This window comes from Vidua macroura, chromosome 16 (assembly GCF_024509145.1).
Source record: "Vidua macroura isolate BioBank_ID:100142 chromosome 16, ASM2450914v1, whole genome shotgun sequence".
In the NCBI taxonomy this organism is placed as follows: Eukaryota; Metazoa; Chordata; class Aves; order Passeriformes; family Viduidae; genus Vidua; species Vidua macroura.
This window is the reverse complement of record NC_071586.1, coordinates 1,360,808-1,384,933: the sequence shown is the minus strand read 5'-3', so window position 1 is coordinate 1,384,933 and position 24,126 is coordinate 1,360,808. Positions and strand designations below refer to the sequence as shown.

Below are 24,126 nucleotides of genomic sequence, written 5' to 3'. Positions count from 1 at the left end.
TGGGATGGACTCTGAAAAACATCTTTACATGTGAGATGTTCTGTGGGACAAGAACCAGGTCCCTACTGCCCCCACCTCACCTGCCTCTTCTACCCCCTGCTCTGGGGCTCAGGGGCCAAGCACCTTCTCCAGGCAAACCCTGGCCTCAGCCCACCTGATGGGAAAGGTTTAAGTCCACCTACATCTCTTTTATGGAAATGGTGCCTGCTTGAGGGGTAGGATGTACACAAGGGATGGGATACACAGGTGCATATGCTGAATACACAGCCCTGTGCCACACATGAACTCCTGCACTCATTAACCTGTGAGCGCCTGTTCTGCAGTCCCAGTGTCCTTTCTGAGTAGTTTTCTGGTATCTTTTATGAAGTAATGTGAAAACACTAGACCCCAGAAGGCAGCGCTGGGAGCACAGCCTGAAGGGATCTCGAGGCTCCGCCGGCCCACATCGGGGCGGCCTGACCACCCGAGTCCCGGCCGGGCCACGGGAGCCCACAGGCCGCGGGCCGCCGTGAGCCCCGGTGCCCCCTCACATCCCCGGTGTTCCCTCAGAAGCCCGCGTGTCCCCTCAGATCCCCGATATTCCCTCACAGTCCCCGTATCCCTTCACATCCCGACGTCCCGCCAGACCGCGACCCCCCACAGCAGCTCCGCTATCCCGCCAGGACGAGGTGCAGCCCGGAGGGCGCCTGCGCGGTGGCGGCGCGGCGGGCGGGCCCGGGCTGCTCCGGCTGGGCCATGTCGGGCAGGAGGGTGCGCGGGCGGCGCGGGACGGGGGCAGGGACACGGACACGGACACGGACACAGACCCCGGAGCGGCCGCGGGCAGAGCTGTCCGTCGGCTCCCCAAGGTGCTGGGGGCGGCGGGAGCGGGGCGGTGGAAGCGGGGCGGCGGACGGGCTCTGACGCTGTCCGTGTCCCGCAGGCCCAGCCGGTTCTGCCCGCAGTGCGGGCTCGCCGTGGAGCCCGCGTTCCGCTTCTGCCCAGCCTGCGGCGGGAGGCTGCCCGCGCCGCCTGAGGAGCACACCGAGCCCGCAGCGCGGGCCCCGAGCCCGCCGCCAGCCCCCAGCCCCGCCGCCTCCCCCTCCCCGCGGGCGGCCGCGGCCCGGCTGGGACCCCGTTCGCCCCGCAAGCCCCGGCCCGGCCCGGCTGCGCCGCTCCCGGCAGACACGGTGCTGACGGACCAGGGAGGGCGGCGGTGGAGGCTGGTGCGGCTGCTGGAACAGGGCGGTTGCGGGCTGGTGTACGAAGGTACTGTGGGGCCCGCAGAGGGGGCCGGGAGGCGAGAGGCGGGGGATCCCCGGCTCTGGCTTCGCTGACAGCTGTGGGGACAGCCCGAAATCCCCAGAGCCCACGGAGTGGGTGACACTGCGATGTCCGCCGGGCTGGCGGTGCCCCGCAGCCTTGCAGGATCCGTCATTCATACAATATTCTGAGCTGGAAGGGTCCCACAAGTACCCTGGAGTCCACCTCCTGACTCTGCACAGACAGACGCTCCAGCAATCCCACCCTGGGCATCCCTGAGATCATTGTCCAAGCACTCCTGGAGCTCTGGCAGCCTCGGGGCTGTGCCCATTCCCTGGGGAGCCTGGGCAGTGCCCAGCACCCTCTGGGGGAAGAACCTTTCCTGATATCCAGCCTAAACCTGCCCTGGCCCAGCTCCAGCCATTTCCTCACTGGGCATCTGCCTGTCAGCCACTCTGCCACCAGCATAATATCAAGCTGAGGCCAGACTGTTCTGTTATGGAATGGCCATTGTTGGGGCCGCACTTCCTCTTTCTGTTCTTTTAGGTCCAAAAACTATTTGCTGGCACTGTACAGGAGTTCCTGTGCTGTGAGTGGTGTCAATACCCACTAAATGTCAATTCTCTGTGTGTTTTGGGGCCAAAGAAAGCAACCACAGCACATAGGCTGTTTCTCAGCCATTTAGTAAGTGCTGATCTTTTCAGTCTAGTTGTAAACTTCCAAAGGGGAGTTTTTGATCTTCTCTCGTTAATTTGGAAACTGTCCAGGAGGAATTTTTTCCATTACCAAGTTTTGCCTGATATTTGGCTTTACTTTCTTTTTCATTATTCAAGCTGTTGCATAACAAAGTCTGAGCATCCATCTATGTTTTTAAAAAAATGTGGTAAAAAGGAAAATCAATAGTGGAGGTTGCTTTTATAGAAGTAGGTTTTAGGTGGTGAGTAGCAGGTAACCTGTGGATAGCACTTGGTCTAAGAGCACAAGAAGAGGAACTGTCCTGAGCCAAGTCACGGGTGCAAATCCTTTTGGAGAAGGGAAGCTACATACAACTCTTAACATCCATACAGAGCAGAGGGACTTGGCATCCCTTACAGACTTGTCAAACCATGGAGTGAACTGGAGGGAGTGCTCAGCAAATGAGTTTGGGGATGCCTTTGAGATTCTACTAATGATCTATGCTTTACATACCCCTCAAAGCTCCCCCATACTGTAGCCATGCCCAGATGCTTCTGTGACTTAAGCAGAACTGCACTGCATGTCAGGGTGCTGAGCTCCTGGAGCAAGGTAAGAATTACTTTGTAGTGATCTGGGAAGGTGCTGTCACAGAGGTTGCTTTGCAAAGCTCAAGGGAAATAAGCAGAGGATGAGTTAATCCAGCTGCACAGGCTGCATTTAATGATGCACAACGTCTGTTTCCATGCTCTTGTAACCACATCTGTTCCATCCTTCCACAGCGCAGTCAGCATCTGGAACCTGTCCTCAAAAGCAAAGCTACTTCCTCAAACTTGTGAGTTTTGATCTGTTTGGGTAAGGAATAGTGCATAGAGTACTGTGTCCTGACCTGTTTGGCTGAGAGTATCTGAGGAATTGGGAGAGAGTGGTCAGAGAGGCCCCTGCTAAGTTAGGAGATGGATCTGACCTCGTGTTGTGCTGGGATTTCAGTTGGCTTTTCTGCTAAAGGTGTGAAGAAAATGGATATGAGTATTAAAAAACCTCAGAGCCTTAATAACAGAAGGTTGCTGCTTTGATTGACCAGGCTCAGGAACCTGCAGAACTGAACTTGGTGGTGTGAGGTGGAGATCTTGATTCGGGAATGTCAGACCAACTTTTCTCCTCTCTGGCAGGCGTGCACACACCCTGCTGAAGTCTAGGGAAACTGGAGAGGTTGGAATTTGGTGCTGTGCCGAGGCTGTGTGAGAGCCAGCATGGAGACACTATGTAAAGCCAGAGCACACTTTGAAATCAAATAGGAATTTTAGTTGGAGTTCCAAGCCAGCTTTCCAGCTTTTGTCAATATATTGGGGTCTCCAGAAATGTGTTATTTCCAGTAACGGCTGTTCTGTCATGGAAATTCAGTCAATTGATTTTCAGTAGCTCACAAACCAGAGCTGAAAGACTGTTTTCTTGTCTACTGTAGCTCTTGGGGATTGCTGGTCTGTAGGAGGGCCAGTGCTGACTGATGGCTCTGTGGGGCTCTTGCATGCACTTGGATAAGTGCATGACTTTTGTCAGAGGAGACATGTAAGAGGATGGAGAAGGAATATAGTGTGGATGAGAAAAATCTGCTAAGTGCCAAAAAACTAGGACCAGTTGGTGGGAAACTGTAATCACTTCTGTAGGCAAGACTCCCAACTTCTCTGGTTTTCTTTTGTCTGCTTGGTGGTCTGCTGAGCACTGTGGAGTGTGATATGGCACATGAGAGCATTTTGGCTCTGGGGTTTGATGACCCTCGTGGGCTCACAGACAAGATTTCTTTTTTATTGCTAATTATTACTTTCAATACAGCACTAAGTAGGATGGAGGTTTCTCTGCTCTGATGCTGGGTTGGTGGCTCTCGAAATAAATCTTAAAGAATTGCCCTTTTCCACTATTTTCTGTCTGCCTTTACCTATCACTGTTTTCTCAGTTTTGCTTGTGTTTTTGGGGTCTGACTTTTTAAAGCGCCCTGTATTTCTGTTTACTGCATGGATTCTTCTCTCCCCAAATTTAATGTAATCAGGTTGTGATCACTGTTCCCTAGGTAACCACCAATGAAATTATAGACCAATGATCAAGAATTAACAGCTTAAGAAAGTTTAAAAAAGATGCAGAGTGAAATACCCTCTGGGACATGATCTGTGTTGTCTGCAGCTTGCTGTTCCTCCAGCTGTCTTTGATACCAGTTTTGTATCAAACCGGGTAGAATAGGACACTGCTGTTTTCTCCCATGCAGCATAGCAGCTCAGGATAGCAGTCCTAACTCAGGATAACAGTCCTGAGTTAGTGTTGAATAGATAATGTGTGTGTAGGCAAATACAGACATTCTGAGTGGGAACTGTGTGCAGTTGAGGTCACTTGATGACAGCAATACCTCAAATGTTACTAATACAGACTTTCTTGTCTCACTTTCTGACAGCTAGAATAAATGTTACAGCTCTCTGTAGAGACTTGCGTGTCTGTAGAAATGCCCTCATCCCTGCTGTGGCTGAGAAGGTCACCTCTGGCTCCCGTTAACGTAACAGCTGTGGGACCAGAGCTCTCCATGCTGTGCCTGGGCTGCACTGCCTTGTCTGCTGTTAACCCTCAGACAGCTGTAAATGGGCTGCTGGAAAGGCCCAACCTGAGATGACCCCTCTCCTGTTCTGTGCTGATACTCAGAGTCGATGTGGTTGTTAGGGGCAGCATTAAGTAGGGAACCAAGACACCTGAGCTCTGCTCTCAGTTCTGTTAGTTAATCTTTGCTTTCTTTAAAATGGGTAGTTAAGGTCTTATAGCAATCTTACCCAAGTTTCCCTTTCCAGCAGGATGTGTGTGGCTGAAGTAATGCTCCTCCCTGTTCCCTTTAGGATGCCAAAGATGGGAGGATCTACAATGAACAGAATTTCTTCCAGCGAGCTGCAAAGGCAGGCACAGGTTGGTGCTTCTTGGGAGGGCAAGGACCTAGGATAATTGGCATTTCTGTTTCATCAGTTATGTGAATCTCTTGAAAGGCCAGGCTAGGATAAATTAATCCCCTGCTTGGTTAGTGCCAGAGTGCTGAGTTCGGTCAATGCCAGTTCTCCCAGCAGTCTGTGTGCTGTAGGACAGTGCAGAGTGAGCACAGCTTTCTTGGGCTCCTCACTCTGTCTTGATGTGTCTGGGAGCTGTCCAGCCCTGCAGCCTCTTTCACCTTGGCTCACTCTCCTGTCCCTCTTCCATGGGTGGTTCTGTCAGCAGCTCTCTGGTATCAACTCCATTGATCCCAAAACTTGAGCAAGAATAAAGCTGCCCAGAGAATATAGGCAGGGGGGATGTAATAATTTATGTCAAATCTACACTTCTGGGAAAAGTGTAAAAATCTGTTTGTCCCTCACCCTCTCTCTCTTGCCTCTCCTTGTTTTCCCCCACCCTCTAGCAATGCCATGCCATAGCCTGCTCTGGTATTTCCAGAATTTTCCCTATTCCATTCTTGCTCTACAGTGGTATATTCATTGACATGCCAGTGCACACAACAGACGGGAATTCTGGAGACAGAGTCAGGATGAGAGGCCACTGTCAGTTCTCCAGGGCAGTGCAGACCTTCAGAGGAGGAGCATCCCTAACTCCTTCCCCCTGGAGCTCCTCAGCAGCATCTGCTGCACTGTCCTCTTCTCTTGTAGTGGAGAAGTGGAAGAAGTGGCATTCCGTGCCGCTGCTGGGCATCCCCAATTGTGTTGGCTTTGGACTGCATGCAGACAGCTACAGGTGAGGTGACTGAGCTCTTGGGCTGTCTGAGCATCTCTGGCTTTCCCTCTCCTCTGGTTGCTGTCCACTAGTCCTTTTGTCATTGTCCCCTGAGCTCCTGACCGTATGCACTGCTCCTATCATGTCTTAAATGGTTTGCATCTCATTGCCTCTTTGTTTCCTTCAGTCCTTGTGTTGCTGGTGAAGTTACTTCTGCTGCTGCTGCTCTTCAGGCCAGGGGACACCTTATTTTGGTCCTTGACACTAAACACAAAGGGGAGATTCAGGCTGTGTGTCTGCAACACACGATGAGCACACCTGTCTCCTTTATAAGAAGTTTTCTCTTACCAAAAGTCAAGGAAGTGTTTGCCCAGGTCAGCTTGGAGTTGAAGTGGGGTCCAGTGGATCACTTTGCAAGTGTCTGTTGCAGGGTCTCCAAACCAGGTAAGTACTGCAATGTGCAAAACCCTTTTCTCCTGCAGGTTTTTGGTGTTCTCTGATTTGGGGCGATCTCTTCAGTCGGTCCTGAGCGATGGCCTGCACCTGCTGAGGGAGAAGGCAGCTTTTCAGATTGCAATTCGCGTGGTATGTGGAGAACCAATTCTTCCCAAGGGACTTTTTCAGAAAAGACTTCTAACTTCCTTCTGGATCTCCCAGAGGTGTTTTAAAGCTGCTCCAGGGGCTTGGGTGGGGTCTCTAAACCTGCTGTAAACTTCAGTAGCATCTTTTGAGCACTGTGTCACCTTGAAGGAATTTGGGATAAGAAGAATGAGAAAAACCTGACCTTTGAACTTGAAGGCTGTGAGATGTGTTGTTTTTAGTGCTCATCCACATGGCTGCAGGGAACTGGGGAAGGTTCAGCTCAGTGATAGCCAGGGTGCTGCAGGAGCCTGCATGGATCTGATATGCTCCCCCTGTTTATTCCCAGCTAGACTGCCTGGAGTACATTCATGAGAATGAGTACGTGCATGGGGACATCACTGCTGAGAACATCTATTTGAACCCAGCAGACCTCACACAGGTAGGGAGCAGGAGCAGTGCTGCCAGGAAAGGGCACTGGAGGTGGGATTGTGACTTGGGATAAGGCAGCTTCCAGGTCCCTGCCTTGGGCAGGGCAGCGGAGCAGGCTGGACAGTGCTCAAGCAGGAGCTGTGGGGAAGCTCTGGGGGCTGCTCTGCACTCAGATGGGTGCTCTCTGCTTCCCTGCAGGTGACCCTCGCTGGCTATGGCTTCGCGTTCCGCTACTGCCCCGGGGGGAAGCACGTGGCTTGGCGCGAGGGCAGCAGGACCCCTCACGAGGGCACGGTGGAGTTCATCAGCCTGGACAGCCACAAGGGCACAGGTGGATCTGGGTTTGTGACACATGCTGGGGCTGCTCCTGTGGTGGTGCTGCCTGGAGCTCAGGCTCCCTGCTGGCATTGCTGGCACTGCTGCTTTCCAGGCATTCACATGCACCAGGAACCAGGTTCCTCTTTGGGCTGTTCACTCCTGCCTCCTCATGGCTGCTGTGTTGGGACTTGCCAGGTCATTCAGTGATTCCAGCAGGGATGTTCCTGCTCCATCTGGAGCCTTGGCTGCTGCAGGCATGTGGGGAATAGAAAACAGGGCCCTTTGTGCTGGCTTAGCAGGGATCTGTTTCAAGGCAGACTGGATCCCTGCCCAAAACGGATTTGCAGCAGGCTCTGCTCTGACCTTGAAGCAATGAGAGCTGGAAAGGCATTTAAATCATAGAATCACTTTTGTTGGAAAAGACCTTTAAGATCATTGAGTCCATCTTTAAACCCAGCACTGCCAAGGTCACCAGTAAGCCAAATTTCCAAATGCCACATCTACATGACTTCTAAATGCCTCCAGGGATGGAGACTCCACACTATCCTGGGCAGCCTCTGCCAAATTCTGTCCTTCTCCTTGTTGGGATATGACTACTCTTTCACAGTGTTCAGGAAATCTTCCTCCAGAGGCTGGGAGGTGATTCCTGAACTATGTTAGCGGGCTCCCAGGAGTATTGATACCCCAGAGCACATCCTCATGAAGCTCCTGAATTTCTTTACTTCTGCCCCTTCATGAGTGACATGTGAATGTCTCATGCTTCCCATCAGGACCATCTCGACGGAGTGACTTGGAATCTCTGGGCTACTGTCTTCTGAAATGGCTCTGTGGCATTTTGCCTTGGTCTGATGAGCTGGACAAAGTAAAAGCTGTGGTGGAACAGAAAGAAAGGTAGGAGAAATAATCTATTCTTCGGGGAAATACTCAGCAGAAAGCAGTGAGGGGGGTTTGTGACTGAAATCCCCAGGTCACAGTGTTGGGATGTGGTAAATCCTACAACCAAGGCTGAGCCTGGCCCCAGTGTTTGGTGAACCGAGTTCTGCTTCATGCAGAACACAGCCAGCTGAATTCAGCCTTTTGGGGATTTTTTTTTTTTTGTCCCTGTTGACAAAGCCAGGTGCTCAGGTGCCTGCTCCATCGCTTCTCCTTCTGACAGGACTCTGTGCTGACTATTCCAGGTACAGAAAGGATGTGAGATGCCTTCTCCGACTGTGCTTCAGGCAGAGATCCATTCCAGGTATGGACTTGCTCTCAGTGGCAATGCAACTCAGGGATGAAGGATTGACTGTACCTGAAGCCAGAACTTTCTCTGTGCTGGGGTGCTGGTCCAGAATAGCTTCCAGTGGTGATGGTGACCAAGCACTGCATGAACTGTCTGGCAGGCTGGGAACAAATCCCTTGTTTTCTGTACAGAGGAATGAGGGCTGCTTTCCATGATCTGCTTTTATGAACCTTGCTGAAGGGACAAGCTGTGCTGGTGGGTTTAGAAATGAAATACCTGGGGCTAGAGGACACTTACCTGTCGGAACCCAAGGTGTCCCTCAGACACTCTTGGATGTTCCGGGTCCAGGTCAGAAGCCTCTGAGACCCTGGCAAGCAGCCAGAAACCCCTGTGGTTTTGAATTTGACCCATGGAACAATTTACCAACTTTGCAGGAAGAACAAGAAATGACAAAAGTTTAGATATTATAATAGAAGTAATCACAAAGTGAAAGGTAGGATTTTTGAGTGCTGTACAGGGGGGTTTTAGGCCTTGTACGGAGGGGTCTGAGTTTTGTACATGGGGGTCAGAAGTTCTAAGATGGAGAGATTTGGGTGTGCCCTGTCCTCCTCCTTTCTCCTTCCTATCCTTCATGTTCTTGGTGATGTTGGCACTCACAGATTGGTTTAGAGTAGAAAGCCACTGTTCAATGTAGGTGATAGGCACTGGGGAAAAACTATAAACATTTAACACGTAATGTGTGATATAAAAGATGGCACCAGCCCCTTGGGCGAGAGAGACGGAGAGAGACGCAGAGGGAGAAGGAGTCAGAGAGAATGCCAGGGAGTCTGTGTGCCTTGAGATAACGTGCAATAAACTGCCTTGAGACCAGACGACTGAAGACTGCTGAGCCTTTCTTTGAAGGCACGGGATGGAGGAGAGACTTTACCACCACCCGGGGTCACCCCAATCTGGGAGTGACTCCAACACTTACCCATCCCATTTTGTTGCCCAGAGAAACTGTGGCTGTCCCATGTCTGAAAAGTGTTCAAGGGGTGGAAGGAGATGGGCTTCAAGGCCCCTTCCAACCCAAACCAGTTGGTGATTCTATTTTATTGTATAATTTGGTGATTTGAGCTTTGTATTAGCCTTGGTTTGGTTTTCCTCTCTGCAGCTGCCTGAGGGGGTGGGTGAGCTGGCTGCAGGACAAGCAGCCTGAAATGGCCACTTGGCAGCTGGAGTTTGTGCTGCTCCAGTATGAGTCCCTTTCCTTGCAGATGCCCTGGAGAACTACCTGGAGCAGGTGGTGGCACTGGAGTACGAGGAGAAGCCTGACTACGCGGCCCTGCGGCAGCTCCTTGGGAAGCCACTGGAAAAGATTAAAGCTTCAGCTTATGACTCCGTGGATGTCCCAGTGGTGCCCTGAGGTGAGTGCTGGTACCGCCTCCATGTGACCTGTGCTGCCACAGGCGGGCGAGGACAGAACAGGCTGGGCTGTGACCTCTCTCCAGCTGAAACCAGCCTGCTCCTCCTGACATGTCATTCCCTATTGAAACCAGTCCAGTGCTACACAAAGCCAGGCTTAGCATGTGTTTTCTCAAGTTTTTTCTGGAAATACTTGTCCGTGAAGGAATACTACAAGGGTCAATAAAGCAAATGCTGAAGGGGCTGCAGGGCTGTGAAGGTGATAACAAAATGCAGACTCAGGCCATCTGGTAATTTTTTCTTTGTTTATATCTGAAGCTCTGGGCTGTAGTTTTTGCTTTTCTCTCTCAGAAAGCAGCCTCTAGTTCTGGTTTTAGTGCCTAGGTGCTATTTTAGCCATGAGGCACCTCAAAGAATGAGGCTTGATACAGAGCCAGATCTGATTTTAGTGCAGGGCTGCATCAGCCAAGGCTCTGCATCCAGCAGCAGGAGCACAGAGCCAGCTCTTCACCTAATTTCCTCCTCCTGGGAAGGAATTAAACTGATTCATCTCCCCTTTTCTGCTTTTATTTTTTCAGATCAAGGAAGACTTCAGAGCTTTCTGCAGTGAGGCCTTTCCCAGATATATTTTCACTTTTACTAGTTTTAGAATGAGAGAAATTTTTATAAGTGTTTTCTTCCCATGTTAATGTGACCCAGTGCTGAAGTTTGAGCTGCTGCTGTACCAAATTAATGTGAAGAGACTCCTGCATGGCAGATCAGAGGAAGCAGTAGCTGGAGAACTGCAGTGGAGCCACCATAGGCCAGGAAACTAAATCAGGGACTTTCTCTTTTGAATGAGAGTGGCAGTACGTGGTTTTATAATAAACTTTGTGGACAAGTACCCAAGGCTGCTCTTGGTTATTTGGAAGATTCAAGGCCTTTTTGGAGCTGCTGTAGGGTTGTGAGGGTGATTTGAGGTCTGTGCTCCTTGTAAGATTTGTGTGAATAGCCTTCAGGCAGTGCCACTGCAATTTAACCATCAGAATTCAGCTCAGAGGTAAACCCTGACCTCATCCCAGCAGTTCTACAAGCCTCAAGGCAGGGAATGAGGGGAAGGAAGACTAGGATTCATCTCTACTAACAAAACAATTTTATAAAAAAACAGTCAATAAACACTCACTACACCGTGTGTAGCTGAACTGTTGCCAATGCCACAGTAAATTCTAAACAGTCCTGGAGTCCAGTTCCAGTGTTAGCTTCAAGTGACATCTTTTTGAAGTCTTGTACCTTGGTATTCCAATTCCTATGTGTTAAGGCACAGAAGGATTTTTCAGGTGAAGAAAACATGGCAACAAGAGAAGAGGCAAATGGAGTTTAAACCATGTGAGAGGTAGGTGAGAGAGCAGCTCAGACCTGCAGTGAGCCTTCATTTACCTCTGGGGTTTTTCAATAAAAACCTTGTGTCAGTGCAGCAAATGCCATAGACAAGAAGAGGGGAGCTGAGGGAGACCTGGACAAAGTAAAAAGGCAGCACAACCTCAAAATAGGTCTTTCAAGTGGAAGAATTCAAGCATAGTGTTACATTCAGAAACTTGAGAACAAATGTCAATTAATTTCATTCATAGTGCCAGGCCTCAGAGGAAGCAAGGGATAGGACAGTTCTTTTCTATCACTAAGAGGGATGATAAAACTGGGCTATGAATTTCATAGAGAGAGCAGAACCGTAGCAGAGGATCAGGCAATAGGGGATACATAAAAAGGCAGCTGTGAATGGAGAAAATAGGCCAGATGTACAAGATAGACAAGGTTGAAGGGAAGGTATTTTGGAGGTATTTACAATTATTCACTGTCATCCCTGTATGACTGCAACAGAAATATGGTTTCTGGGAATCTTGGTAAAGTTAAAAGCATGAAGAAATCAGAGACTTAAGAAGGCCAAGTTCAGTCTTTCTTCAGTGTGTTCTGCCATGTTTTTTCTCTTGACTTGCCTCCTGTGCAGGTAGTGGGGCTGGCACGGCTCCCTGCTCATGGAATTGCCGTGGGGGAGTGCTGAGGTAGGTTTGGGAGGAGCTCCAGGGCTGCCTTCAACAGAAGACGTAGGACTGGCAGTGTTGACAGAAGAGTAGCCCGAGCTCCCCTCTGGGTTGGGATTCCTTGGGGTGAGATATGCCCCTGGCAGCTCCCCCTCCCTATGGGGTGCCCCAGAGCCATCCCACTCCTCGGGCAGGCTGTCCTCATCACTGGAGTCCTGGCCACAGTGCTCTGCAGGGTCCAGGTACAGCACTGTCACATCCAGGATTCCACTGGGGCTGGTCACTGCAGGATGGGAAAAGAGAAACCTTAGTTTGTCCCCATCCAGAACCAAGCAGGCACTCAGCACAGAGTCAAGCAGAAAAAAGCAAAGCAAGATTCAACCTTCTGTCTGCTTACACCTGGAAGGCAGGGCACTAAGTTCACCCTCTATTCACACAGCATCTTTTCTTCCCTCAGACTATTTGAACAGGTACTAAGAGCTGTTGGAAAATGAGCAGCCAGGCCCAGGGTCAGCAAAACCTAACATCTAATTAGTGTTTCCAAGACAGTGGCTCATTCATCACATTGGTGCACTGCAAACAGCCTGACTTTGAAATGCTGAGCAAATACAAAACCCCTCATCATGTTCTGAAGCAGTGCAGAGAAAGAACAGATGGATATCTCTGAGAGAGTTTAACAATTATAACCACGGGGGAAGGGGAAGAATTTTTCCAACTGGTCTTCAGCTGAAAGTTTAGGCATCTGGTGCCTGAGAAACAGTTTTAAGCAAAAATGAAAAGACAGGTTTAATCCTCTTGGCTGCTGTTTATAAGAATAAACTGCTCACCGTCTCCTTCTCGCTCGCCTTCACTTTCCTGATCACCTTCATACCCAGAGCAGGAATCTAAACTCCAGTCAAGGAAGTTATCCAGCAGACTTTCTTCCTGGGAGGACAGCTCTGCTGTGGGCGTAGTTACAAAGCTGCCTCTGTCATCCTGAATGCTGTCTTCCCTCCTCCTGTAGCAAAACACCCCAGAAATCACATGTTAAAATCCAAGCTCTTTTAATAGGTATGTCAAGATGGTGACAGGAAAATGAACTGTATTTAGGAATGAAACCTCAGGGTACCAGAGAGGAGGAAAGGCTCTGGCTGATCTTCAGAACTGCTGACAGCCATAAGTTACACTCACCTTTTAGCTCTCTTTCCAGAGGGAGAGCTGAGGAAAGTCTGAATTTCCACTACATTCCTGTGCAAGGGACTGGGCTCTGGGTCCTTCTGTTTCACACCCAACAATGAACAGAGCTGGCTGTAACTCATAACCTAAAATATTCAATAAATAGATTTTAAAAATCAAAGCACCTGTAAGACTTAGACCATGAGATTCTTATGAGAACTAAGTAGCCAGAAGGACACTATTTATTTTCTAGGAGAAATCCATGCCAGTGAGTTCTTCCCACAGGCACTCAAACAGCAGTTAAGAGTCCCGGCAACTCAATTTTTAAACTCCCACTTTATTCACACAGCCTGCCATGGGGCAGTAGCTCTGCTCTGGGTGTCAGCCAGCAGCAGATGCAGCCACAGCTCACCCACCTGTTCTTTCCCGATTTCTTCATAGCGCTCGTCTTCAAATCGCTGTTTTACTGCCATTAGGGACACCTGCCTGTAATCCTTTGGGACATCATCATGGAAGCTGGAAAGAAAGATTGAAACCCCTATCTTACAATGGATTCTATGAAACAATATTAAGAAAACCTGCCAAGTTAAGTAATTTTCCTCTGTCCCTCAGTGCTGTGCTAAGGGAGCTGGTGTTTCAGCAGCTTCATCAGGACACCTGGTGGCTTCTAAGCATGTGAGCATCTAATTCCTTTTCTGTCCCTGTTTTCTGTGACCCAGGGCCAGACCAGCTGGCAGAAATAGAACAGCTGTCCCTGAACTGGACATTAGTGCTTTGTGGCAGGGAAGCAAGGCAGTTAACCAAAGGCCCCTCCTTCACTGGGAGGGCTAACTGTACAGGTGCAGAGGTGCAGCACATTTGCAAGAGCTGCAATCCAAGTACTCATGTGTCCCCTCAAAGAGTCCCAAAACCATTACCACTTTTGGTGGAGGCTCAGCACGCAGGGCAAGAGATCTTCTTGAGAGAAACCAGTGCACTCAGAGAGCTGGCTGGTCCAAGGGTGTGCTGGAGAAGAGAGTACATATTCATATATTGAGTTACATATTCATGAAGTGTAGTAGTTAGTCAGCTTTCTTTTTTAATAGGATAACAATCATGATATTTGCAAGCTTATATCTGTCCATAGTTTGTTCAAGTTCACAACTGGCTTTAAAGACAGCTTTATCTGCCAAACTGATGTTATACCTAACGATAGAAATCTTCAGTCTCATTTAAATACAAAGCTTGCCTGATGCTGATGCTCTAGTTCATCACTGCTATTAAGAGGTAAAACAGAATCAGAGAATCATGGAATGGTTTGGGTTGGAAGGGACTTCAAAGCCCATCTCATTCCACTCGCTGCCATGGGCAGACACCTTCCACTATCCCAGCTTGCTCCAAACTTTGTCTGACCTGGCCTTGAAGTCTTCCAGGGATCCAGGGGCAGCCACAGCTTCACTGGACAACCTGTGCCAGGGCCTCACCACCCTCACAGGAAAAAATTCCTTCCCAATATCTTATCTAACCCTGTCCTCTGGCAGTGGGAAGCCATTTTGTCCTGTCTCTCTAGGCCTTTGTAAATAGACTACTGTCCATGTCTCCTGTCAGCTTCATTCAGGTGCTGGAAGGCCACAGTTAGGTCACCCTGAAGTTTTTCTTCTCCAGGCTGAACAATCCCAATTCTCCCAGCCTTTCCTCACAGCAGAACTGTTCCAGCCCTCTAATCATCTGGGTTGCCCAATACAGCCAAACAGACTGAACTCAGCTCTTCATTCTAACTTCTTATACTTGTCTCCCTCTTCTCCACCCTTGTCTCCACCTCCCCCAGCCAAGTGATTGGGACATCTTGTCTAAAAACAAACACCCAAAAAACCCCAAAAAGTCTCCCTAGAAAGAGAAGGCAGACTGGCACTCTGTGCTTGAGGTAAGATTGGTTACCTTGCCCATGCAGCATCTTGGCCAGCAGCAGTGCAGCAGCAGCCAGCCGGGCTGGGGAATACATGCTGAGGCTCGTGTTCAGGAGGGACAGCTCACAGATGAAGCTGTAAAGGTGAAGAGTTCTTCTCTCCAGCAAGACGATGCTTGACAGAACTTCTTTGTAGTCCAAAATGGTGGGTACCTAGTGCAGAAAGAAGAACAGAGGTTGGAAATACAAGACCAGGACAAAGTGTTTAGAACAGCTGTTTCCACATGATGGTTTTTGTTGGTTTGGGGCTTTTTTGTTTAACTACTACATTGACATCAATGCATTCTCCAGTGATAGAATAAATGGCCTCTTAAAACTGAAGTTTTAATCTCTGCAGAGGGTTCTGTATCTGCATGCTCTGAGACATGCATGGGCTCCACAGTTGATTGAGAACCCTGACCTAAAGCCCCAACTCATTAGATAGAACTGCTACAGCCTGACTTGAAGAGCAGCCCAAGGAAGGGGGGGGGGGAAATATTCCATCCACTTTCTAAACTCACCCTTATCTTTCCTTCTAAGGCAGAAATTATCTCGCCCATCATTCTGACCAACTCTTCATATTTGTAGGAGTTGTCTGTCAGCCACACAGCTTCCCGTATCGTCAGCATCTCTTTGCTGATGAAACTGTAATGTTAAATATTAAGTTAGCCCCAGCAGAAAGGGGATTTTTGCACTTACAGCAGATAACTGCACCCACAATGACCAGAGTTAAACAACTTCACAAGGTACTTTCCCAGGTAGACCAGCAAAGAAAGAATTGCAGCTCTTTATTTCACCTGTAAGATGGAACCACTTACTAGAACATTCCTAATTTGGAATGTTCTTCCTAATACAGAAGAAATTCTTGGCTGTGAGAGTGGGGAGGCCCTGTCACAGGTTGCCCACAGAAGCTGTGGCTGCCCCTGGATCCCTGGAAGTGTCCAAGGCCAGGCTGGACAGGGCTTGGAAGCATCCTGGGCTCGTGGAAGGTGTCCCCATCCATGGCAGGGAGTGGAATGACATGATCTTTAAGGTCACTTCTAACCCAATCCAGTCTGTGATTCTCTGATCCTAATTCTTCATCTATGAAGCCTCTGCTAGGTTAAGATGCAAGATATTAAGGAAATTAACACAGAAGGATAACCTTCCACCACACCATGCAGTTCATCTGAGTGTACACAGGCTCAGCTATGGAACACTGCTGCTCTTATTCTTTTCCAGCTTTCTCATGCCAGTATGGTGCCAAAGACTCCAGTTGATGATGGAATACATTTAGAGCAATCCACAACTACAACCATGTGTTTAATTAAGAAAAAAACCTTCAAGGAACTATCTTTTCTGCCTCATTTACAGAGTCTGTGTTTGTATGTAAACACAGTTAAATAGCAGTCAAATTAGAGGAAAGTCAAAGAGCCTTTCCAGTATTACAAGCAAGAGATGGGGTTGGGGAAGAAATTTGAGCTGCAGGAAAGAATTTGGAAGATCATAATGATCACCTCTGCTCACCAGCCAGAACCCTCACCGTGTGCAAATGACCATGCAGGCTATTCCCAAAAGCTGGAGCCGAGCACGAGGTACAGGTCTCAGCGTCAAATAACGGTCCACACATCCCACTGTCATGTGAAGGCACAGGCTAGAAAAGTCCTTCATCGTAGCCACTTCCACCAGCCAGTCCACCAGGATATACCTAGAACAGGAAGAAAGACTTAAGGAAGAACTTGGGAAATGGTGTCCCATACCATGACATCCAACTGGAGAATGAGCCAGGCCAAGCAGAGCAGTGACAAGTGTTCATGAGATGCTTTCCAAGAGAAGAGCCAGCTCTCTCAAGTGGGGTTGTGGCTGCAGTGGATCCTCCTGCAGCCTTCCTGGAAAACCTGCCTGCTCCATCCCCTCCCTGCACACCAACACACACAGTGTGGGGAATAAACAGGAGGAGTTGGAGATGTGTGTGTGGTCACAGAGCCACGATCCTATTGCCATTACAGAGCCACAGTGGGACAGCCATGTGGCTGGAATGCTGCCATGGATGGTAATGTACTTTTTTAGGAAAGCAACGCCAGCAAGGGGAAATGGTGGAGCTGCCCTACACATGAGAGAGCAACTGGAATGTATTGAGATCTGCCTAGGGAAGGATACGGAACTCATCTGTAAGGATTAAGGGGCAGGCTAACACAGGTGACGCTGCTGTGGGTGTTTAGTCAGGAAAAGGGAGTCAACAGGGACTTTGGACAAGGCCTGAAGTGACAGGACAAGGGAGAATGGCTTCACACTGACAGATGACAGGGCTAGATGGGATATTGGGAAGAAATTCTTCCCTGTGAGGGCCATGAGGCCCTGGCACAGGTTGCCTAGAGAAAATGTAGAAGGATTGTAGAGGTGTACAGGGAAATAGGGAATAGTTTCTGCTGTGGGGCCTCACTCCTGGAGTTCCTACCTCATTATTTCATTCATTCCTTTCTGCACAGTGAAGATGCTTTGCTTGCTGATAGGAAGGGAAGCTTGAAAGATTTGAGAAACCATTTCCCTGGAAGATTTTGCTTCTAATCCTAGTTGGTTTCCATTCCCACAAGCTTTGGCTAAAGCTATCTGTAGTAGAGAGAACACAAAAGAAAGTATGCTTATTTTACCAAATGCAAACTAAGGCAGCAGAGGATGATCCTCTGCTTTTCCTGCTGAAAACACTGAACATGGCAAACTACTTGAACTGGTAGTTCTTAGTTTGGTTTAAATATTGAGCACACAGATTATTTGGGGCCAGTCTTCTAAGTTCATCAAAAGATGCATCTTTACTCCATTCTACCACTGGTGTGCTGCAATTTTCCAAAGAAGAGAATCTGCAGAGTAGATACAGATGTGCACATAAAGACATTACTCAGCATTGCTGGTCCTGCTTCTAAAAAGAGAAATTTAAACCTACAATGGCAGCAAAAAAAGGACCAAATAAAGACTGTTTTCCTGGGAAAACTCAGTCTTACCTGTGCTTCCCAGCAGCCCTTGGCTGCGTAGTCTCGTAGCTTCCTGAGACTTTGGAGGTATCTGCCAGGATCCGACATCTACAGAGAGGAATAAAACAGATGTAAAAACCCACAGCCTTTACACAACAAACAGAAGAACTGTAGCACCAGTATCCAGAGAAAAACGCTGCCTGGAGGTACATCTATTATTTCAGCAACAAGTCTGTTTCTTATCATGACACCACTGTTTTTAAGAACCTTTTTTCAGTTCTTGTCCAAGGTCTCACAGGAAATGAGAGCATTCACTCAGGAGTCCAAGGGGACAGCTTTGGTAGATTTATTAATGACAAGGCAGGAGCCTCCCCCTCCTGCTCCCCAGAGCCCTGGGTTCACTGGCCAGCAGTGCCCAGGCCTTCAGCAGTGTTGGAGCAAAGCAACTTCTGTGGCACCTTGGCTACAACTGCTCATAGCCTCATTTCAAACACTCAGGCAGACACCAGAGCTCACTTCAGAGAGTTCTTAGCAACCTTCTTGTTTATGAAGGAGATAAGCTCTGAGGAACAGCAATTCCTTTCTGAGGACATTCCTTGCACATACTAGAGATCCAGAAGTTAGTGTGAAAGTTGTTTGGAGACAAAAAATTACTACTTACAGCAGCTTTTCTGTTGTTTTCCCAAAGGAGGTAGGAGCTGATTAAACAACCCTGTTTTGATGATTCTTCAAGCATTTCAAGGGATTCTTTCTTTTTTCCTTCATCCTAAATAGAAAAGGCATATATTGGTATTCTTTCTGTCTGGACAAGTGGATGCCTCAACACTTCAGAAGCTACAGAACACTGTGCTAAAGCTACAGAGCAGAATCCATCCCTTGGGAATGCCCTTCAGCCTCTGAGGAATGCTCCCCCATCCACTCAGTGCTGCCATTTGCAGATGCAGGCTCTTAGAGCAGTTAGTGCTTTTCCTCAGCCAGACAAATGCTTTTTGGCTTGCTTGCCACTGAAGGCTTTTTATTTTATTTTTTTGTTTTGCTGAACATACTGCAAGCCCATGATTAAGCCAAAATTAATTTCACTGCTTGTACAATTCAATAAAGTAAGTTAATAATGTTCCTTTAAACAACCAGTAAATTAAACTCATGAGAACAGAAACTCCTGGGACCCATGAGGAGTAAAAGAGCATCTGGCTGATTTATGTTTTTAATCAAGGTAAACAGCATTAGCATCACCAGGAAAAAACCCAAATCCAAACCCATCACATCAGAAATACTGCTCACCTCAAAGAAATTCAAAACCTTAGCCAAGCTGTGGAGAATAGATCCTTTCTGAGCCTGAAGAAAGCATCAAAATAAAGCATTGTTAAACCACAGCAATTCAGTAATTTCAAACTACAGTTTTGGTTTATCTTTCAATCACTCTTCCCCCTTCTTTTCTCTATGTTTTGTTATCCCTGAGATAGCAATGAACCTCTCCGAAGAGACAGTACAGGCCTCTAGCACTCGTGATTTATCATGTGCTGTTTGGCAATAAAGTCAATAAATGACTGAGCCACAGTCATTGAAACAACAAGAGCACAGGAGGCTCCTTGGGGAAACAAAAGTATTTTTTCCAAAATAGCGAGATGCAGTTACTGACATAGGGTAAAGCCAAAGGCAGAAAGAAACCTCACCTTGTCAAGCTGACACTCTGCCTTGAGACTCTCATAGACCACAGCTTTACAGCAGCTTCCAGAGAAGGACCAGGGAGGACGGATGAAGAGCCAGATAAAGGGGACTGCACACACATTCAGGTGCTCTGCCAAGCTGAAGTAGTGAGATGCCTTTATTCCATTCACTTCTGCACGTCCGTGGCCCGTGATGGACACTGAACCAGAGAGAAAGCCAGGAGTAAAGTGGAGTTTGTTCACAATGCCTACTTGGCATTCAGTCAGGCCAAGACAGACAAGAGGAAACAATCAGGAAAAGGTTGAACTGTCTCTGTAATTTAGAACCTTAGAAATCATGGAGGTTGCTAAAGAAGAAAAATCTTACTACAGTCAGGCTTTAGGAACACATAACCTAAGTTGGGGGGTTCATTCTGCAAATACCAACTGCCTTGCCAGGACCCTGTGTGAGAAGGCTCCTCCTGTCACTTGTCAGGCCATTTGATACATTTATCCCACTACCAAAGCAGGTCACAAGTTTGCAGTGGATAACTCCTAACCCTGAATTCCTAGGCTGTATCCTGCCCCATCACTGAACACATGGCAGCTTTGTGGCCAGTGCCTAAGCAGAGCAATGTAAAATTTCCTTGTGCTATGCCACATTCCCCAAAGCCCCAGGAGAAGCTCCCACACTTACAGCCTTCATTGTACAGGTACGCCAAGCTCAGCTTCACAGCAGCTTCGAAGTTACCACTTTCAGCAGCCCTGAAGGGCAAACAGAGAAGGCACTGGAGGTTAAAATCCTTCCTAGCACCAGAATCTACAGTTTGGTCCTTGTGCCCTCAAGGACATGCATCAAAACATCAAGCCCTTGTGTTCCTCCCTCCCCAGCTGATGTGCATATACTGGTCTGCCTCAAAAAGAAGTGACACTCAGAAGCAAAACCATTGTAATGCCATGTTTAAACATGTTTAAACATGTTAAAGAAATCTCCAACACCAATGGATCCCCTTCAAATCAGATGGATAAAAAGATGTTCTCCATCTTTTTAAAGCAGATTTATTGTTACCCTTTCAAACTTTGTTACTGAAATTCACCTGTTTTTCAATACACCGGTTTGCACAAGAAGTGACCAAGCCAACTTAGACTTAGAAACAGGATTATTCTCTGGAGCCCCTGACCTCACTTGTTCATTCACATAGGAGCACCAGAAAGAGGTTTTAGGGAATGTGTTACGTTCCAATCTGGAATATTAATGCCTGTGAAGAGAAATAACTTTGGTATATGCAATAGGCCCTGCTCTGGTTAAAGAGGCAGCAGTGATCAGCTGCAGCTTTGACCTGAAGTCAAACATTTTTTCTTTGCAAAGCAAATATTTCCCCTCTTTGTACAACTCAGATCCCTCAATTACACTGAGGACTGATTAGAACAGTTAATCTTCCTTCAAACAACCTCTTCTAAAAGGCCAGACAAATTTGATGTTTGAAACTTACCTTTCAAACATCCTCAGATGGTTTGGAGATGGCCACAGGTCTTGGAAACTTGCATGTGCCCAAACACTGGAATGATTATCCACAAGGTATTTAAGATGTGAGTGCACCTGCATGGAGGGAACACAAAATAATGATTACCAAAATAAAAGGACCAACAGAAAAGCAGGTCTTTGCAATCTTATTTTAGAGAAGTAACTAATTCATCACAAGTTATGTTTAACTTGTTGTCTGCCTCATAACCAGTAAGGCAAGAGATGCCAAACTAAACCCATTTGTTCAGCCACAGTAATCTGGCAGGACAATTTCTACAGAAAAGGTACAAAAAGCAGTCAAATACTGCTGCTACTCTTAACCTGAGCAGTGAGAAATGAAACTCCCTGGGACAGCAAAAATCTCAACTTTGCAGGCACTCTTTGGGTTTCTTCAGGCTCTGTGACATGAGAAGCCTTTGTGTGTGCAGTCCAGGCTCCTGGAAGCAGAGTTGAGCACTAAGCCTGGCAGAGGGGAAGCTGCAGCACTTACAGCTCTGACTGAGAGGATGTCTGCAGCAGGGAGGCCCTTCAGGATGTGAAACAGAACATCCTCGGGGAGGTTCAAGAATGTCAGGACTCGAGGCCGTTTTATTATCCTTCGCTTTGAAGGGAAAGAAAAACATCTGGAACATCTACAGTGAACCACTGGAAAAGAAAAACACAGGACACCTCAGTTAGTGATAGAACAGCAAAAGAAAAAGCTACTACATAGTATTACACACATACACAGGTGTTCACTTGAGCACTTCTTCACTGCAGCGCAGGACACTGCAAACACATTAACCAGGGATATATAGCTCATACCTCTTTATGCCATAAGACTAAGCCACAGAGCAGAAAGGGCTTGTTCAGATTGGTTAATGAAGCCCAGAAACTCAGAAGGGGTGGCTCAAGTGCTCTTCACCAAGAGCCCCTCTGAGCCCTGACTCCTGTGACCGTGTTTAGTAGCGGCAAACAGTTCAGCTGTCCCTGTTCAGTAGTAACAAATAGTTTAACTGTCACTACTGTCACTTCATTTACCTCCCCCATGCCCCAGCTTTTCCTTCTGAACTGACAGCAGTCCCTGGAACACAACCAGAGATATTAGGAAGACAACCAAATCTACTCAAGCCTATGGAAGATCCATTGCCTATGTCTTCTGGAGTATTATTTCAGTGCAATACTTATATATAAATACACACACATACATATATCTGTATACAAAATGTATTATCCTCAGCAGTATTATTGCCATGAAAATGAAATAGACACCCAAACTGGGATGCCAGTTCAGCCTATATGAGCATCCAAATAGGGACCAGGGGGTAGATGCGCAACTCAATGTAAACTCCATTTCTGTAGATAGGAAATGGCACAGGTTCGTTTCCAATGTGTTGCTTCACAAAACCAGTGGTATAGGCTGCAAGAGAACTCTGGGTGTCACCCAGTTCAACCGTCCCGCCAAGCGGGGCAGGACCACATCCAGGTGGGTTTGAACAACTCCAAGGATGCGGATCCCACAATTGCTCTGGGCAATCAAGTACCATCGTTCAGCCATCCTTACAGCAAAAAAACACTTTCTCTTACTTTTCAATGTGGTTTCCTGCACAGTCCTGCGCACCCTGCAAACTCACAGAAGCCCGAGATGTTATCCCACGCGCAATGCACATCTCGCCCCCTTGGCTTTGAGGCCAGGCGCGCTCTGGCACAGCCGCCAGCCACAGCCACGGACCCGTGGCTGAGGCACGGCCCCGGCGGGGAGCAGTGCACGGGCAGAGCCAGTCCCGAGCACCCACCGGGCCGGGCCGGGCCGGGCCGCACCGCCCCCGCCGCGTTTGAATTTGGGCGCGCAGCCGTCGGCCCGGCCCCCCACCCACTGCCGGTCCTTCAGACCGGGCTCGGAGTATCCCGTTAACCCCCGCCCTCAGATCTCCTCAGGAGGCGCCCCGCAGGCAGAACCCGCTCTGGAGCCGCCCCTCAGCGCAGGAGGACCCAGGAATCAGCAGCACCCGCGGAACCCGCGGGCAGATCCGCACTCACCGCCCGCCTTCATCGTGGCGCGTCCGCGGGGACTGCGCGGACGGACACAGCGCCGTGCCCGGCTCCGAGAGAGCGGCACGGTAGTAGGAGGGACCGGAGTGCCGAGGGCGGGCGGGAACTGCGGCGCTGGCACGCCCCGCTCGCAGCGCGGGCGCGCCCAGTGGGCGCCGGGAGCGGCGGGAGCCCCGCCCGCCAGACCCGCCCGCCGCGCCGCCGCCCCGCCCACCGCCCGCGCGCACTTGTTTTAAACACAGCAGCCTCTGTCATAGGCCAGGAGGCCGATGGGGGCGGGGCCGTACCCGCCCCGCGCGCTGTGATTGGTCAGCGAGGATGCGAATTCGAATTGGGGCAGTTGGCGGTTCAAACATGTGGCGCAGCGGCGCATGCGCGGGCGGCACGGCGCCCCCTGCCGTGCGGGGCGGTACAGCGGCGCGGGGGCGCTGCGCTTCCCCTCACGGAGCAGCCGCGGTTCCCGCGGTCTCGTTATCCCGGGCCGGCGGCGGGTGTGGGGCACAGCGGCGGCCCCGCTCCCCCGGAGGGCCAGGAGTCTCTTCTCCTCTCCTCTCTCTGCCCCAGCCGGCAGCAGCCGTCCCTGCTGGTGCTTTGTCGCTCACAGTCACCTATGCTTAGCCGAGGCTGCCTGGCCAAGGGAGCTGTTGAGGGGAGCAGTGGGGGCTTATTACTGCCTAATGATTTCCACTTTGAACATCCAGCGCCTGAGGGTGTCCGTGCTGGAGCTAAAGCATCGGGGAGGTCGTTGCGTGTCCCAGCCCAGGCTGGGGATGACCTGCTGGACAGCAGCTCTGCAGAGAAGGCTCTGGGGGTCACAACTGCCCTTGACCAGCCTTGTGTCCTGGGGCCAAGGTGGAGGATCCTGGGGTGGGAAGGGCATTGCCAGCAGGTCAGGGATGGGGTCCTGCCCATCTCTTCAGCCCTGGTGAGGCTCATTTGGAATGCTGTGTCCAGTTCTGGGCTTCTCAGGACAAGCTCCTGGAGTGGGTGTAGAATCATAGAATGAAAGGGACCTGAAGGACCATCCAGTTCCACTCCCTGCCATGAGCAGGGATGCCTTCCACTATCCCAGGTTGTTCCAACCCCTGTCCAACCTGGATGTGAACACTTGGAGAGATGGATGGGGTGGCCACAGCTTCTCTGGGCAACCTGTGCCAGGGCTCACCTCCTTGACAACCAAGAATTTCTTCCTAATAAGATAACCTTATCAATGTGAAGCCATCCCTTCTTGTCCTCTCTTTCCAGGCCTGTGTCCCAAGTCCCTCTCCAGTTCTCTTGAAGGCC

The 24,126-nt window shown here is 49.2% G+C and overlaps 2 protein-coding genes across 2 annotated transcripts; one reads left to right on the top strand and one right to left on the bottom strand.

Annotated features, from left to right (window-relative positions):
• Positions 1-710: 710 nt before the first annotated feature.
• On the top strand, positions 711-10,481 carry VRK3 (VRK serine/threonine kinase 3). The gene is made up of 12 exons (XM_053992060.1): positions 711-848; positions 923-1,248; positions 2,697-2,749; positions 4,788-4,854; positions 5,580-5,664; positions 6,126-6,228; positions 6,572-6,664; positions 6,853-6,985; positions 7,743-7,863; positions 8,151-8,209; positions 9,451-9,600; positions 10,177-10,481. Exons 1-11 carry the CDS (start codon positions 736-738, stop codon positions 9,597-9,599), a joined length of 1,302 nt encoding a protein of 433 aa, XP_053848035.1. The 5' UTR covers positions 711-735; the 3' UTR covers position 9,600; positions 10,177-10,481.
• Positions 10,482-10,711: 230 nt separating this feature from the next.
• On the bottom strand, positions 10,712-22,952 carry CCNF (cyclin F). The gene is made up of 17 exons (XM_053992059.1): positions 22,831-22,952; positions 21,302-21,456; positions 20,780-20,886; positions 19,984-20,051; positions 19,314-19,507; positions 18,922-18,975; positions 18,302-18,406; positions 17,671-17,748; positions 17,130-17,281; positions 16,215-16,379; positions 15,214-15,337; positions 14,686-14,866; positions 13,686-13,773; positions 13,185-13,284; positions 12,784-12,914; positions 12,441-12,610; positions 10,712-11,896 (listed from the first exon to the last, which is right to left on the bottom strand). The coding sequence occupies exons 1-17, from the start codon at positions 22,841-22,843 to the stop codon at positions 11,499-11,501; spliced, it is 2,283 nt and encodes a 760-aa protein (XP_053848034.1). The 5' UTR covers positions 22,844-22,952; the 3' UTR covers positions 10,712-11,498.
• Positions 22,953-24,126: the final 1,174 nt, after the last annotated feature.